The sequence below is a fragment of the Myotis yumanensis genome, unplaced genomic scaffold (genome assembly GCF_028538775.1).
Source record: "Myotis yumanensis isolate MYYU_CA2020_CCGP unplaced genomic scaffold, mMyoYum1.0.hap1 SCAF_14, whole genome shotgun sequence".
Classification (NCBI taxonomy): Eukaryota; Metazoa; Chordata; class Mammalia; order Chiroptera; family Vespertilionidae; genus Myotis; species Myotis yumanensis.
In genome coordinates this window covers 54,231,300-54,249,572 of record NW_027223765.1, presented here as the reverse complement: position 1 = coordinate 54,249,572, position 18,273 = coordinate 54,231,300, and the positions used below count along the sequence as shown (strand labels likewise).

Sequence of the window (18,273 nt, the reverse complement as noted above, 5' to 3'; positions counted from 1 at the left end):
GACAGCTGGGGGCCATCAGTCAACCTCAGTCAGTATCTGTGGAAGGAATCCATGAGCCAGGCCTCAACCTTGCCCCTCCCTAACTTTCTCTCAATCCATTAATCTGGAGAGAGGAAATAATCCCAATAAGATTAAGGGATGGAGACTGGGGTTTCTGATTGGATGTTAGCATTTGAGAAGGTGTAAAAAACCTCAGGCACCAGAGGAGAGATTCAGAGTCCTCCAGCTCTGCAGTCAGTGCGGTGGTTCTCCACCAGGTCTGAGATCTGAGCCCCAGCCAACCGGGTCACAGCAGACGTTTCTGCAGGATTCCTTTCTGAGCACCTTGAAGATGAGCATCCGGACCCCACCCACACTCCTGCGGCTGGCAGGAGGGAGCCTGCTGAGGGACCAGGCCTCAGCCATCGCAGCTCTGGAGTACCTGCCCGCTGAGCTCTTCCCGCTGCTGTTCATTCAGGCCTACCGTCGGAGAATTCAGGAGCCCCTGATGGTCATGGTGCAAGCCTGGCCCTTCACTGTCCTCCCTCTGGGCTGCCTGTCACAGCTGTCACTGGACCAGGTCTTAAAAGCCGTGTTGGATGGGCTGGATGTTCTGCTTGCCCAGGAGGTTCGCCCCAGGAGCTGGAAACTGCGGGTGCTGGATTTAAGGAACACGGGCGCCAACTTCTGGAGAATGTGGTGTGGAGACAGCACCCGGAATTGCTCACCTGCGGGACCAGTGGCTGTGCACAGCTCCAGCCCCAACACTGAGCACCCCTTGGAGGTGTTCCTAGACCTTAACTTCAATGAAAGGGATGGGGATGAGTTTCTCAAGTTCATCATCCAATGGGCCCAGCAGAGGGAAGGGTTGGTACACTTGTGCTGCAAGACGCTGAGGATTTCTGAGGGGCCCTTCCAGAGGGTCGGGAAGGTCCTGGATGGGGTGAAGCTGGACTGCATCCAGGAGGTGGAAGTGAACTACACGTGGGACCTGCCCACCCTGGGGACGTTTGCTCTTTACCTGGGTCAGATGCGTAACCTGCAGAGACTCTCTCTCTCCCACATCCATGTGTTGACAGAGGAGGAGGATGTGGAAGAGGAGGAGGAGGAAGAGGAGGAGGACAGGGAGGAGGAGGATGTGGAAGAGGAGGAGGAGGACGAGGAAGAGCAGGAGATAGAGGAGGAGGATGTGGAAGAGGAGGAGGAGGAGGAAGAGGAGGAGGACAGGGAGGAGGAGGATGTGGAAGAGGAGGAGGTGGAGGAGGAGGAGGAGGAGGAGGAGGAGGAGGACAGGGAGGAGGAGGATGTGGAAGAGGAGGAGGAAGAAGAGCAGGAGATGGAGGAGGAGGACAGGGAGGAGGAGGATGTGGAGGAGGAGGACAGGGAGGAGGAGGACAGGGAGGAGGAGGATGTGGAAGAGGAGGAGGAGGAGGAAGAGCAGGAGATAGAGGAGGAGGGTGTGGAAGAGGAGGAGGATGTGGAAGAGGAGGAGGTGAAGGAGAAGGATAGGGAGGAGGAGGGGGAGATGGAGCAGGAGGTAGAGGAGGAGGACAGGGAGGATGAGGACGGGGAGGAGGAGGAGATGAAGAAGGAGGTGGAAGAGGAAGAGGAGGAAGAAGAGGAGGTGGAGGAGAAGGAGATGGAGGATGAGGAGGTGGAGGAGGAGGATGTGGAAGAGGAGGAGGTGGAGGAGGAGGAGGATAGGGAGGAGGAGGGGGAGATGGAGCAGGAGGTAGAGGAGGAGGACAGGGAGGAGGTAGAGGAGGAGGAGATGGAGGATGAGGACGGGGAGGAGGAGGAGATGAAGAAGGAGGTGGAAGAGGAGGAGGAGGAAGAAGAGGAGGTAGAGGAGAAGGAGATGGAGGATGAGGAGGTGGAGGAGGAGGAGGAAGAGGAGCAGGAGTGGGAGGAGGAAGAGGATTGGGACAGAAAGCAGGAGGAGCAGCAATTCTTTTCCCAGTTCCTCTCTCAGATGCTCAGGCTGCAGCACCTCCGGGACCTCAAAATGGATTCTCCCTCCTTCCTCCGAGGCCGTCTGGACCAGATGCTCAGGTGCCTGCAGACCCCCTTGGACAAACTCTCCATTACAAATTGCCAGCGGCTGACGCGTTCAGACCTGACACGCCTGTTCCAGTGCCCGAACCTCAGGCAGCTGAAGTCCCTGCATCTATTTGGTCTCAGCCTCTCGGATTTTAGTCCCGAGCCCCTCCGAGCTCTGCTGGAGGCAGTGGCACCCACCCTCCAGGACCTGGGCCTGGATAACTGTGGGATGGCGGACTCCCAAGTCGAGGCCATCCTGCCTGTCCTGAGCCGCTGCCACCAGCTCAGGGACTTCACCATCCCTGAGAACCCCCTCTCCGTGGCCACCGTGGAGCAGCTGCTGCGCCACACAACCGGGCTGCGCAGGTTAGAGCTCGAGCTGTACCCCGTCCCCCTGGAGTGTTACAGGATCCAGGGGACCGTCAACCAGGAGAGACTTGCCCTGATCCGGGCTGAGCTCACGGCGATACTGAGGGAGTTAGGACAGCCCAGGACCATCTTTCTTGGCACCAAGTACTGTCACAAATGTGGCAAAAGTAAAGTTTATGACGTGGAGTTTTCATGACGGAGCCGTGCTGTGCCCCTGTAATGACCCTGCTCAGTGGGAACACTCAGCTAAAGCTTTGTTCTGGGCCCCTGGAAGCTGAAACCTCGGACCGGGGTGCGTTATGCAGGGGGCACCCGCGTTTCAGGTTCATGCTCAGCTTGAATGGGGAAAGGAAGGGACCAAGCCCAGGTCCACGATTACGGGGGCAAATGTTGGGGAGTTCATGGGACCTCAGGGGGCAAGTGTCCTAGAATCAGAAATATGAATCTGATTTGCATGGGGAGGTGGGAGGGGTATTTGGGCTCCAGCTGCATGTGTGGGAGTTAATCCTGAGGTGGATGATTGTAAAGGAATGATCAGAAATAAAGACAATTTTAAAGGCAAAAAAAAAAAAAAAAAGATTCTCTCTTTGTCTTTTGCCCTTGGCGTTTTAATTATGATGTGTTTGGTGTGGTCCTCTTTGGATTCCTCTTGTTTGGGGTTCTCGGAGCTTCCTGGGCTTGTAAGTCTATTTCTTTCACCAAGTAGGGGAAGTTTTCTGTCATTATTTCTTCAAATAGGTTTTCAATATCTTGCTCTCTCTCTCTTCTTCTGGCACCCCCATAATTTGGATGTTGGTATGCTTGAAGTTGTCCCAGAGGCTCCTTACACTATCTTCATTTTTTAAAATTATTTTTTCTTTTTGCTCTTCTGGTTGGGTGTTTTTTGCTTCCTTGTATTTCAAATAATTGATTTGATTCTCAGGATCCTCTGGTCTACTGTTGAATCTCTGTATATTATTCTTTATTTCAATCAGTGTATGCTTAATTTCTGACTGGTCCTTTTCCTTTTTTTTTTTTTTGCATTCTCACTAAGTTCCTTGAAAGTCTCACTAAGTTCCTCAGAGGTTTCTAGAAGATTCTTAAGTAACCTTATAAATGTGGTTTTGAACTCTATATCCAGTAGTTTGCTTTCTTCCATTTCTTTCATTTGTGACATGTTTCTTTGTCTCTGCATTTTGGCTGCTCCCCTGTGTTTGTTTCTATGTATTGGGTAGTTGCTAAGTCTCCTTGAGTTGATAGAGTGGCCTTGTGTGGTAGGTGTCCTATAGGGCCCAGTGGCTCAGCTTCACCAGTCACCTGAGGTGGCCACCCTTGGTGTACCCTTTTGTGGGCTGTGTGCAAAACTGTTGTAGTTGAGCCTTGATTGCTGCTGGTGTCACTGGGAAGAATTGACCTCCAGGCCAATTGGCTGTAGGGACCAGCTGTGACTACAGTGGGAGGGCTACTGTGCAGGAGACACCCTTATGGAGAAGGACTTGCTTCAGTGGGGCTTTGGTGCTCACTCAGTCTGCCCCTTGAGTGTGTCACTTATGGATGTGTAGAGTTGTAATCTGGTATGGTCTCACACTGACCACTGGGTACACTGGCTCTTGGGTCTCCAGGGAGATGCAAAGTCAGCCACTGCCTGAGTCCATCCAGTAGGAGCTACAGAGAGATCTTCAGATTCCTCCTCTTTGTATTGGATTTGGAAGTGACCAGATGAGACTCAGCTGTGAAGCAAGGCGGGCTAGTGCTGGTGACAGTTCTTGGGCCTTTTATTGATAGGTTTGGGGCTCCCTGACCTAGCTGCAGCTTGTTTGACAGAGTTTTAGCCTGAGAAAGGACAGAGCATTCATATGCAAAAGCTGATGCGCACATTTTGGGTGGGGTTGTAAATTGGATGAGATGGGGTCTCAGGGAATCACCAGGGAGGAGCAAACAGAAATGGCTACCAGTTCGCCCTGCGACTGGGAGGTCCCAGCACAGGAACAATGACCACTGCGAGCACCTCCGTCTGAAAGAAAGCTGCCCCCAAGTTCCTGCCCTGATGCCAGACAGTCCAGTTTCTTCCTGTATGTATCTAGGTCCCCCAGAGCCTCACCTGGACTGGGGGTCTGGTGTGGGGCTGGGACTCCTTACTCCTCCAGGTGGCCTCCAAAGAGGCGATCTCCCTCCTGATTAAAAAAGCGGCACATCCAGGTGCTGGACCAGCCTGATCTGCACCTCCACACCTCCCACCAGTCTCAATGAGCTTTCTTCTTTACCTCTCTAGTTGTAGGACTTCCACTCAACCAGCTTTCCCATGGTTCTGGATAATAGTTGTTCTGTATTTTAGTTGTAATTTTGATGTGGTTGTGGGAGGCAGCAAGTACAGGCGTTTACCTATGCTGCCATCTTCTCAGCTATGTACATCTTATCAAACAAAGGTGGTTAGATGATTCCCAGGTGATTTTGAAATTTTGGATCTAAAGTGGCTGTATCCATCATTCCATTCATTGGGTACCTTCTTTATTTCCTTTCCAATGCAAGTATCTAATCCATCCAAAAAATGACATACAGGATAATTTCACTATACAGAATCTCTCTAGACCCTTGAATATTCTATATACATCAGTCAATTATTTCAATTTTTATGCATCAGAAATAGCTCTCAGTACTGACTTAGACATCCTGGCCTCCCCCCCCCCCCCCCCACCCATAACTTATCTATCCTGTGACTCATCCCAAAGGATTAAATGGCCACAGAGATACTTCTCTCTCTAAAAATCAATTTAAAAATCTGAACACACACACACACACACACACACACACAAGAAACAACAACAGAAACTATAGATGCCTTGACTGGAAGGAGTGGATACCATGGACATTTTATTGGTAATGCCAGTGAAAGCAATATATTGGGGCCAGGAGGGCATTTGGTGTCTTCAAATCAAATCACACAAGAACAACATTACATTAAAGAGTTAGGATTTTATCCTCAATGGTGTGCCTCCCAACTGAAATGTGAAGTGACATAATCATATTTGAATTTTAGAAAGGTCACTGTGGATTGTATGGAAGCAGGACAGGAGGCAGGGAAAGTAGGAGGGGGTGCAGAAGTCCAAGAGCTAGGACAGAGGCAATGAGGACAGAGGGAGGAGGCGGGTTTAGGAGTTAGAATCCATAGGCCACGATAGCAACTTAATGCAGTGGGTGAGGGGGAAGGAGAAGTCGAGGATGACACTCAGGATGCAGATCTGGAAAGCAGGGTGGCTGATTGTATCCCTCATAATAGCAAAGGCAGGGAGAGGCAGGTTTTGGAGGAAAGATGATGAGCTCCATTTTGGATGTACGGGGTTCGAGGTGCTTTGAGGTACTGATCTGGAGGGTGCAGGAGTCTTGGAGCATAGGAGAAGAGATGTCACTTCTCTTAGAGACGTCCCCACCATAGAAGTGGTGGTTGAAGCCATGGGAATCAATAGGATCAGCGACAGCAGGCAGGCAGCAGAGGATGCAGGTGGACACACTGGCCGAGCCCTGCTGACGTCAGCTCTCTCTGGTTTGCAGCCTCCCTGATCTAATTAGTTTCTTAGGAGAACCACTCCTAATGTCGGGAAAGTGGTCAGTCATCGGGCCACATGCCCACATCTCAGCTGGATCTCATGCGGATTAAAGATGCCATACAGTCTTCTCATCTAGAGATGGGGTGCCCCCCTTCCCCTCACTTCTTATATCTTGGTGGGCTCCGTGACTGCCCGACCAACCCAGTATGTGGAAGGGACCACGTCCAGGCATTGGAAGAGTGGCAGCTTCTGATCTCTGTCTCTCCAAGGATGCGCTCTTGGCTTCCATGGAAGGTCTGACTACCCTGATGGACAGACCTGGGAGGGGCCCCCAGGCAGCAGGCAGCAGGACAGAGACCCGGCTGGGCCGGCCTCCCCGCGGTTTCACCAGGGCCACGTGAGTGCAGCTGCCGCACACCCTCCAAAGCAGCCACCAACCAAGGACCCCGGTATGACCCCTATGGCCCCAGGGTAACCCCTGTGGCCCCAGGGTAACCCCTATGGCTTCAGTGTGACCCCTATGGCCCCAGGGTGACCCCTATGGCCCCAGGGTAACCCCTATGGTCCCAGTGTGACCCCTATGGCCCCAGCGTGACCCCTATGGCCCCAGCCAGCACCACATGGAGCAGGAGAACCACTCAGCTGAGCTCCACTAAATTGTGAGAGACAATGAAATGTTTGTTGTCTGAAGTCACTGAGTCATAGGGTTGTTTATTCAGCAGGAGAGAATTGGAACAGTTGTTTGTGCCACCTCCCGCCCCAACCCAACTTTGTAAAACACAATGTTTTTGATTGAGTGTTCTGTTAAGCCCAAGGGACTTATACTCGGGACTGAAGCCTGTGTCTTCATCGTTAAGTCAGCGATGATATCCTGCCATGCCTTCTTCTCAGAATTATTTTAGGACTCAAGTGAGATAGTAGATGTGAGTGTACTTCATAAATTATAAAGCACTCTAGAAATCTCTACAAATATAGATGCATTTAAACAGAATTGCAAAGCACTCTACAGATACAGTTTAAATAGAATTTTATTGTAAAAAAGTTTTAAACCGATATTACAATTTTAAAAACAGTGTTAAATATACAATGTTAATTAGTATACCTACAATTTTAAATTACATTAAGATCAATTAGAATTACTCTGACTCTCCATAAATTAATTTGGAAGCTTTTTATCAGTTCTCCTGCTTAGTTAGTATTTTGATTCTTTGTAAAAGGATGGAATTTAATTTTCTCCTCTTCTTTCACCTTGTGTTGGTCTAAAAAGAGCCTTATGTTCTTGAGCAGATTTATTTTGGTTGAGAACAAGGAGTACAATTGGATCCAAATTAATACAGTAGGTACAGGTGTCCTCAGCCGACTAGCTTTCAAACGTTGGTCACATTACCTCTGTGGTAAACTGAATCACCAAGTTAGCATGAGCTGCTCCCCAATCTTCTGGCGATCTGGTACCAGTTTTCTTCAGGGCAATTGAATTAATTTGTGTAGTTTAAACGAACACGAATCTTGTAATTTTTCTATCACAACGCCTTTGAAAAAGTGATGGATGGAGAGATCAAATTGAATTGTGATCCTTAATAGAATCACGGGAGGGACACTCTCCAGCGTTTTGTTTGCCATGTGCTTGTAATCGCCAATTCAAAGTAAAAGCACGACAAAGTCAGATGTGAAGTGGGTTCCCAAAGAGTAGGGTTTCTCAATCTCTGCAATATTGATTGTTTTGGGTTAATATTCCTTGTTGTGGGGGGCTGTGCTGTGCATTGTAGGAAATTTAGCATCATCTCTGGTCTCTACCTACTAGATGCCAGTAGCAGCTCCCACCCCGCAACTGAGATGTGACAACCAGAAATGTCTACAGACACTGCCACCTGCCTGGCGGGGGCCCAGGTTGCCTCCTGCTGAGAACCATTGTCTTAGACGATAGACTGTGCACCAGGGAAACAAACACATTTCACTTCAGATTCCTCCTCACTTGTCATCCTTACCTCCCCCACCCACAGCTTTGCTCATCACACACATTTGTGTTTAATCAATCCATGTCTGGTGGTCTTTCCCGGAGCAATGGTATCTTCTTTATTTCCTTTGATATTTGACAATGGATCACTCTTTATTTGGCCCACGTGGAGACTGACATCCCCATTTGAAAGTGACTTTTTGAAAGAAGCCATCCTTTAAGAGGTCATAAAACACTTGGTGTTAGGTTCTCAGAGTGTGTGATGAATATTTTAATAGTTAAAAATATAGCCATGCAGCAAGGAAATGATTAAATGTTGTAAATAAATCTCGTTGTGGGATTTAATGCACAAAATGGACAGCACTGGCTTTAAGAAATCGTTCCTGAGTGATGGGATCTAGCCAGTGCCGCACTTTGTATGTGGCCCCACATCTGGAGGCAGTGTTCGCCGCCTTTCCTAGACATCGGAGGAAGACACGAAGATCACTCTCTCTTGGAGGGCCCCTATATGTTTCTGAAAACTAGAAGCCCATAAGGTTAACTTTCTGGAAATATTACTGGTACCAGAACCTTGAAGAGTGTAGCATTCATCACATTCCACTAGATAATGACAATAAATCCGAGCAGGAAAGGGGTGCTGATGCTGTACCAGGCCCCGCTCTAAGGGCTTTGCATGAGTTAATACGCAACCCTGTGCACTGACTGAGGAGTTGGCAAACTCTGGCTTGTGGGCCAAATCTGGCCACCGCCTGTTTTTATGCAACCTGTGAGCTAAGAATGTTGTTTATTGTTTTTAAGTGGTTGAAAAATATCAAAAGAAGAACATTTTTTGACACCTGGAAATTATATGAGATTCAGCAAAAGATATTTGATACAGGACTGTTAACCAACATATCCGAAGAACTTAAAAGGTCAACAATAAGGGAAACAAGCAACCCAATTAAAAAATGGGTCAAAGGCCTTAATGAACACCTCACCGAAGAGAATCTACAGAAGGCAAACAAGCATAGGAAAAGCTGCTTCACATCATATGTCACGAGGGGAATGCAAATGAGAACAACCATGAGATACTGCTGCATACCTGCCAAAATTCAGAGCACTGACAACACCTCATGCTGGGGCCGATGAGGAGCAACAGGATTTATATGCTGGGGAAACGCAACACGGCGCAGCCACGTTGAAAGCTAGTTTGGGTGCTTCTTACAAACTAACATAGTCTTACCTTGTGATCCAGCAATTGTGCTTTTTTATATTTACCCAAAGGAGTCGAAAACTTAGATGTTCCCCAAAATCTGCACAAGGATGTTTACAGCTGCTTTATTTTTAATTGCCACAACTTGGAACCAAGATATCCTTCAGTAGGTGAATGGTTAAATGAACTGTAGTACCTCCAGACAATGGAATATTACTCAGCACCGAAAAGAAGTGAGCTATCGAGCCACGAGGAGACAGGAGGAGCCTTGAATGCATATGACTGAGTGACAGAAGCCAATCTGAAAAGGCTGCATGCTGTATGCTTCTACCAGGTGACACTCTGGAAAAGGCAAAACTGTGAAGACAGTGGAAAGATCAGTGGTTCCCAGGGGATGGGGAGGCGGGATAAACAGGCAGAGCACAGAGGAGGTTCAGGGGAGTGAAATGGGCTGTGTGGCCCCATAATGGTGGCTATTTATCATTACACATTTCTCCAAACCCATGGAACGTGCAGCCCCACGAGTGAAACGGGAGGTAAACTATGGATTCCGGCTGATACGTTGCATCCATGTAGGTTCAACCTTTGTAACAAATGTACCATCTGGTGAGTGATGTTGGTAATGGGGGAGGCTGTGCGTGTCTGTACAGGGCGTATATGGAACATCTCTCTACCTTCCTCGCGATTTTGTTATAAACCTAAAACTGCTCTAAAAAACAGTGTTAAAAAATTATATGAGATTCAAAGGTCAGTGTCCACAAATAAATAACAGCTACGCCCATTCGTTGCATACTTTCTGTGGCTGCTTTCACACCTCAGGGACAGAGACCCGGCCGTCGAAGCCTGAAGTATGTGGTGTCTGGCTCTTACACAGAGCGCTCGCCGCCCCTACTCTGCTAAATGTAACTGATAGGCAAGTACCTTTGCTATGCCACCCTAATGTCACGGAGCATGCATCTATCCCCCCTTTGTTGAACCCTTCCCCCCAGGGATCTGCAGGGAATGGGCCAGTGTTCCCTGGGGAGTGTGAAAATGCAGCTTCCTGGTGAAGTGCCCAAGTGACATGCCTATAATGTCTGGCCTTCCCTTTGCGCTTTTCCTATTATTAATAACTAGCTAATTACAATGGTATCAGAAGTACAGAGAAGCAAGTCTTACTCAAAGTCACCCTCAACATGTGGCAGAACTGGGGTTTGAACTCAGCTAGGTTTGGTGCCTTGACTCCGCTGTGGTGCCGCACAATAGAGGGACGATAAAACTTGCAAGTATAGAACTCGTAGTTACACAAACACACCAGGAGAAACAACCTCCATAATTCAGCTCTTTTTTTCAATCCTCACCTGAGGATATATTTTCATTGATTTGAGAGACAGAAGAAGGGAGAGAGGGGGAGAGAGAAGGAGAGGGAGAGGGAGAGAGAGAAAAAGAGAAACATCTATGTGAGAGGGAAACAACTATGTGAGAGAAACAGCAATTGGTGCCTCCCGCACACACCCTAACCCAGAGATCAAACCCACAACCTAGGTATGTGCCCTGACCGGGAATTGAACCCACGACGCTTTGGTGCACAGGGTGATACTCCAACCAACTGAGCCTCTGGCCAGGGCTCAACTCTTTTCATTATACTTTACAGTCAGCGCATACGCCTCTCACTTAGTTCGGTACTGTCCCGGAGCAGCAGTTACTGAACGAAGAGAAATTTCCACTTCTTTGGCTTTCTCTATATGCCCTTCATAATTTCTAAGGATGAGTATTTATAATTCTCCTTTTATGCAATAAGACTTTTGCCACATGGGAAGCCATCTGAGGCTGTGTCCTGTGGGCTGGGAATAAAGGCTGGTACCTGACTTCCTGCTGCACAGGACCTGGTGTCCAGCACAGAGGCAAGTTCTGGGGCTGCTGACACTGAAATTTTAATGGCTGTGTAGAAGCTGGGGCCTCTAACAACCTCCAAGCAATCTCATCCAACAGGTTGGCCCAGATCGGCCTTGCCTCATTCAATTTCCCTTTCAGAGGACAAGTGGCACCAGCTGCCAGGCTCCAGCGTCGGTCCCAGGGAATCATCGTGTTTTTAATCAGAGTTTGGGCCATGATGCCATCCCTCTGTCTGCCCATCAGGATCAGTTCCTTCCTGTGTTGTGTTGTTAAAAGGCACTGGACATCAACTGGTTTCCAATGAGATTTGGCTCCCCAGGGAATTGGCTCACAGGTTTTAGTTTATTACTTTTGAAATTTTAGAGAGGAGTTCATTCCTGTAGCAGAAGGCTATCTAATAATTCTCTTGCCTTTTAAAAAATATATATTTAAATTTATTTCAGAGAGGAAGGGAGAGGGAGAGAGAGATAGGAACATCAATGATGAGAGAGAATCATTGATTGGATGACTCTTGCACACCCCCTAATGGGGATCGAGCCTGAAACTATGCCCTGGCTGGGAATTGAACTGTGACCTCCTGGTTCATAGGTTGACGCTCACCACTGAGCCACATCAGTTGGTCTCGCTTTCTTTTTTTAAGCAGCCACATGAAAAACTTAAGCATATGGAATGCTCTAGACCTTGATTGGAGTAATGGTCTATGAGTGTATACATTTGTCAAAGCTCATCCAACTGTATGCTTGAGATCTGAGCATTAGAGGAAAATGCATGAAAACTAGGTTTAAAAAAAGTCAAAGTAGTTACTTATGGCACCTGTCTGAGGCTGGTTAAATCCAGAATTACTCTTTAGTAATCACTTCTGATCCTTTAGATTTCTTGAATCCCAGATCAAGGTACCACCTTGTGGGAGGCTTAGACTTATTTCCTCTACTTTGTATTCTGTATTTATTTGAAAGCAGGCATTCTAAGGCCACATAAGGATGACAGATACTTATTCCTGTGAATAGTCAGTGTCAGAAAGGGAAGCTTCATCTTTGAGTCTCTGTATTATGCCGCACTGAATTTATAATTAAGCTAGAAGCCTGGTGCATGAAATTCGTGCACTGACGGGGAGGTGACCCTCAGCCTGGCCTGTGCCCTCTCACAGTCTGGTAGCCCCGCGATTGATTGCCCCAAAGAGGTAGGCCTCGCCCACCCGGCCAGGGCTTCGAGATGCATTGCCCCTGCAGAGGGAGGCCCAGGCTACGTGCCACAGCACCACTGGTCGGTGGCCTGAGCCTCCCTCTTTGGAGCGATCTTGGAGCCCCCCAGTTGACTGCCTCGCCTGCTGGTGGCCTGGGCCTTCCTCTGCAGGGCGATCATGGCGTGGTGGCTGGGCCCATGACCAATTGCATTGCACCCTTATTGACTGGCCTGGTGACAGTGGGTGTCATAGCGTGATCATCTGGACAGTCATTCTGCTGTTCTGTCGTTCAGTCGATTTGCATATTATGCTTTTATTATTATAGATAAAGATAGAAAAATCTACCTGGGATAGGGGCAGTGAATTTATTTAGGGCCCATTTCCTCCAGCTTGTGGGGAGAGTAAGTGTAAAGATAAGAACTATAACTTTAAAATAAAAAGTTTTTGGTTCAATCATGCATCATGTCTCCAATACAGATTTCTAGCCTTGGATATAAATATTTCAGGATCAGATGCTTTCATCTCTCTCTGCCTTGCAAGAAGAGAAGATTGGAAACAATCTTCCTTAAGTAAAGTAGCTTTAATCATTGTTTCTCAATCAGCTGAGCTGTGTTGGAAAAAAAAAAGATGTAAGAATCCTATAATCCCTGGTTTAGTGGTAATGAAATTGTCCAGGCTGAGAAAGGAACAGATGGATTTTGATTAATTTCTACTAAGACCAGCAAGTATCAACCTCAATATTCTTTATAAACTTGTCAGGGTAAATGTTATAAAGTCATAAGAGGATGAGACAAAAAGATATAAAATAAACATGAGTTTATAACTGGGTTGTGGATAGTTAAAGGGGGATTTACTTAAAAACACAACACATCAAAATTTGGATTCATTGAATCAGGACAATCTTTTTAGATTTAATCCCTTAAAGAATAAAATAATTTTTTGTATTTTTCCCTCAAGAGAGGACCCATTGCCCTAGGTATCCAGTGAAGTGGGCGTCACACCTGATGGGGGGCAGCAGTAAGAGGAATGCAAAGAAGGTTCAGAGAGCTGGGAGGCTGAACCTCGGGTTCAACATGTATGATTTCAGGGTGATAATTGAAAACAAAGATGAACTTTACCAAGACGTAATTTGGAATGAACTCAGACAACCCAGTTGCCACAGTTCATCAGTTTTATGGTTGATATTTAGGGCACTGAGGGGCAAGTTCTCAGCTTCCCCTGTCCTCTGCGGGACTCCTCCCTCCTCCCAGCTGTCAAAGGCCCAGCTGTCTAGGGGGCGCAGAGAGATCCAGAGGCGTAGAGATTTAAATTTGGCATTAACCTGAAATTAGAACTGATTAAAGAAAGGCCAAAAATAAAATATCTGAGTGACATTGGTTTCACACTTGCTAGGGTATGAAGTGTTTACCTCCAACAGAAAATCAATAACTGCTTGTTTTAGGTTTAAGAATACTTCTGTCTGGTGGTGCCCATTTCATTCCGCCCAGTCAGGAGATGGTCGTGAGGAAAGATAGTAAGAAGCTAGAGAAATTCCTTGGCAAGTGGAATGAGGGAAACTGAGACAAAATAGTCAATAGCCTGCTAATAAATTGCAACGTCTTTTTGTTGTTGTGGTTAGTCCTCACCTGAGGATATTTTTCCACTGATTTTTTTAGAGAGAGTGGAAGGGAGGGGGAGAGACAGAAAAACATCGATGTGAGAGAGACACATCAATTGGCTGCCTCCTGCACAAGCCCCAGCCAGGGCTGGGGATCAAGCCTGCAACTGAAGTACGTGCCCTTGACCGGAATTGAACCCGGGACCCTTCAGTCCGCAGGCCGAGGCTCTATCCACTGAGCAAACCCGGCTAGGGCTACCCTCATTTTGATGCATTAGCATATTAACAAACACACCTGGAAAGCTGCTGAATATTCTGTTGAGACTCTTCCCTGAAACCTCCTGTAAAATTCCCGCCTTTAGAAAACAGATAAGAACGGTAAAACAAAAGATGCCCTAGTGTGTGCTCTTTCTCAAGCACCAGAGACCCCTCCTTTCCTCAGGCATGTAGTTTTGCTTTCTTTCTCCTAAGCTCTAAGGGTCCCCATGAGACTTGCAACCAGGGGAGCAGCGGGCAGTGGCCGCTCATCCCAGGTTAACCCTCTGAACCTGTCTTCAAGGGCCATCCTTTATCTGCTGTAACTTGTTTCTTGAGTCCAGGCAGCCCAGCGTGGCTCACTTCTTCAGGCTTATTTGTACCAATAGCACAGAAGGACGCCAGTTCTATGTAGACAGTAGCCCAGGGATCCATGTGATCCGTCCTCACATCAGCAGACAGCGGCCTCTACTGTGGAGCCTGTGTGGGGGCCTGGGCATCTTTGGGAGCCTGAGCCTGAGCCGCAGTCAAAGCCTGGGGCTTGGTGTCAGCGTTGGCCTTGGACTTTGGCTGGCAGAGCCTGAGACCCTTGGTGATGTGGACCTGAGCACATTTCCCAGGCTTGGTGAGCAATGTAGGCAGGTCGACGGAGCTGTGGTTGTCACCCTTTGGGATCTTGGGCTTGACCTCCTTGGGCTGCACGAGAGCCTGGATAGCCTCAGGATGTGCGCTCATGGCCTTGGCATTGTTGGCCTGCATCTTCAGGCTCTTCTTGCTGTGCTTACTGGCAGAGCGCATGCTCCCCGGGAACTTGGGGTCTACCCCTTTAAGAGATTTGTATCTTTGCGATCGGGGTTTCTTGTTGCCATTTCTGTGCCATTTTCGGGACTGGTTGTGTGTTGTGTGGTTCTGGTACTCGGCCATGTCTGCACGGAAGCCTGCGGCTCCCAAAGCACCTGGGACCAGAGGAGAAAGAGAGCGTGGCTCCCTCCTGTTCCCATGGCTCCTTCGTGCGTTGGGTGGTTCACTCTGTGCTCACTGCTGTTGCTGTGATCTTGCCTCTTCTATCTTAAGCCTTTTCTTTGTTTCACTGTCCCCATCTTTAATAATGTGCTCTCAGAATCACCTGGACTCGGGGCGTGAAACCTTTCCTACATTAGGCCAAGAACCCACACGTTCCAGACCATGAGTTACAGACTGAGAGCTGGCTGAGCACATAGAACCCTAACTATATCCTTGAATATCATCAATACTTAACACCCTGCCAATTAAAGGCAGGATTCATCATGAGAAATTCTCATTTCTCTTATGAAAACAAAACAAAATAAAACAAAACAAAACAAATTCCAGCCTTGCTTTTCAATACTGGGAGCCAGAATGCAATCCTCATGAGAACATAGGAGACATGTTCTCTCCTTCACAGACGCCAAGTGGGGTTTACTCGGAGGAAGGTGATGGTTAGTAACGGAGTGTGACAGTCAACAAGTCAGGCATCAATCCTGCACTCGATACTCTAGAGCAGTGATGGCGAACCTATGACGCGCGAGTCAGAGGTGACACGCGAACTCATTTTTTTGGTTGATTTTTCTTTGTTAAATGGCATTTAAATATATAAAATAAATATCAAAAATATAAGTCTTTGTTTTACTATGGTTGCAAATATCAAAAACTTTCTATATGTGACACGGCACCAGAGTTAAGTTAGGGTTTTTCAAAATGCTGACACGCCGAGCTCAAAAGGTTCGCCATCACTGCTCTAGTGCTTCCCTGCTGTAATCTTGTCATCTTAGCCGTGACTTGGAAATAGGATCTGCTTAGGGACAAGGGCGCTGCGTTCACTAATGTTGAAACAGGCTCTTTGGGAAATCTGACCCAAGGATCATGATTTTAACTTGGCAGTGACCTTCTGTCCATTTCCTGTCTTTCAGGTATGCAGGTAGAAGAGATGGGGGCCTTGGTCAGGCGCTGGCCAAAAACAACCAGGGCCATCTACGCCATTACGCATGGCAGTAGGCTCAGTGCCTAGGCCCCTGATACATTGAGGAGCACATGAAATTGTTTTAATGTCTTTTTAAATATGTTTTTTATTGATTTTAGAGAGAGAGGAGGGGAGAGGGAGAGAGAAACATTGATGTGAGAGAGAAGCATCAATCAGCTGCCTCCTACATGCCCCCTCCTGGGGATTGAGCCCCTGACCCAGGCATGTGCTCTGACCCGGAATCGAACTGGCAACTTCTCGTGCATAGGACAACACCCAACCAACTGAGCCACAGTGACCAGGGCAAAAATGTTTCAATTTCTTTCAAAATCAGAAGAAAAACATGGGTACAATCCTGCCTGGATTATATTCATCTTTATATCAACACAGTCACAAGTGTAATTTTTAATAATTTTTTATGCAGGAAGGAGCTCATGGAGGTAGAAATGCTGAGTGGTCACAAAACTCATCATGTGAATCTGGAAACGGATGGCAACTCACAGACTTTAACTGGAGAGAATAAATCAAAGGGGCTCTTTGCAAAAGTGTGGTTGGGTTAAGAAAAAACAATAAGAAGTAGCGAAGTGCCCAGGGCCCAGCAACCATGGGATCCATCATCACCGTGGGGCCTGAATCGACAAGGGCAGGGACCACTGGCCAAACCCAACCAACAGTCAGCGTGGAAGGTAGCCCAGAGGCTCAGTCCATATAGGCCGGACTTGTGGGGCACAGAGCAGGGCAGACAAGAGCAAAAACTAGATGGGGTGTGCCGGAAGCCGGTTCATCCTTGCTGCTTGACACAGTCGCTACAGGGAAGAAACATCTGCACAGCATATGTTTAAAGGGACCTGGCATATATGGCATACTGTTCTTAATATGTTTGCTCCCCTTCTTAGCGCTGTGTGTTTTAACCAAGGTCACCTCTCCGAGAAAGCTTGTTTCCCCAGGTGGGATTTTTCCCTGGAGTTAGGGATTAACAGGACTAAGGAAGGGAATAAAACCCCTTAACTAAGTGCCAGGCGGGTAATTAATCACTTTAACTATGAACAATCACTTAGGATAATCTCCTTCAGTTACTTACTTGTAGCTTAACAGAACAATAGAGTAGTGACTTTGGAATGGAGATAACAAACGCCCTAACCTTTGGAATAGAATGGATAGGATTAAAATCAACTGGTATAAATACAGATGTAACAGGACAATAAAGACCGAACCTGGCTGGAGAACGTGGCTAGGCTGCTGATCAACTGAACACTGTCTCCGTGTCATTCCTTCCTGGCTGACTCCATCCACACCTTTGGGAACCCCTGGATCTGTTAGGGTTGGACCCCAACATCTGGCGCCTGGGGTCATGAATACAGAATAACCAGTACTGGACTCAGATTCTCACCACTCCCTGTTTCTAGAGTTTTCAAGTGGATGTAACTCCGGCCTTTGTGTAGGATTGATAGGGTCTAGGCATGGATTATAGAAGGAGGAACTTATTTTCTGTTTCAAAATGAAAAAAAAAATATATACCCCACACCAGATTTCGAAAGGATAGTACCCCATCAGGTGGCAAGTGTCTCAGCCTTTCTTGCCCATTGGCTTTATTCAGAAAGCATCTGTCTTTGAGGATTTAGGTTTCCTATTCCTTTCACAATCAGGGTTCAGTCTCCTGTTCTAGTCCAATGAGGGGACAGGCTGGAGAACTGGTCAAGAAAAGTCTTTTGAATCAGACTGCTTGGCCCAGTTTGGTTATTAATTAGCTATTGAGTCCCTGTGCTTCAGTTACTTTGTCTGTAAAGGTAGGACAATAGTAGGACATGCTTCAGAGGATGGTGGAAAGATGAAATGAAATAATAGATTGAATGAAAAAACATTTATACAGTGCTTATTATGAGCTAAGCACCATTCTAAGTGCTTCATGTATGTTGACCCATTTAATTGCACAGAGAAAAGCAAAGATGAAAACACAAAGAAAGACAAGCTTGTGATGGTATTATTTGAGAATCTGCATATGGTTGTGCTTGACACTAAACTGCCACTGAATTTTTCACATCTGTGAGTCAATAAATATTCCTTAATTTTTGAGGGATCTTAGCCAGTTAAATTGAATTTCTGCCACTTGCAACCAAGATAGTTTCAATAAAGTGATGATATAGATATGTATATGTACACACATATGTGCACATTGTATATATTTGCATATGCATAAATATACATTCATTAGTTAAATACATCAAGGAGAGTTATAGAATGCATAGGCAATTTCTCTGAGCTTTTGGGGATGCTTCTTCAGAGAATCTTCCATTAAAACTTGTTAGTACTACGCCCACTTAATGGAG

The 18,273-nt window shown here is 47.0% G+C and overlaps 1 protein-coding gene and 1 pseudogene across 1 annotated transcript; one reads left to right on the top strand and one right to left on the bottom strand.

The window, feature by feature from the left end:
* Positions 1-331: 331 nt before the first annotated feature.
* On the top strand, positions 332-2,584 carry LOC139022427 (PRAME family member 20-like). The gene is made up of 2 exons (XM_070433584.1): positions 332-1,117; positions 1,853-2,584. The coding sequence occupies exons 1-2, from the start codon at positions 332-334 to the stop codon at positions 2,582-2,584; spliced, it is 1,518 nt and encodes a 505-aa protein (XP_070289685.1).
* Positions 2,585-14,436: 11,852 nt separating this feature from the next.
* LOC138992773 (large ribosomal subunit protein eL29 pseudogene) lies at positions 14,437-14,892 on the bottom strand (annotated as a pseudogene).
* Between the last annotated feature and the right edge of the window lie 3,381 nt (positions 14,893-18,273).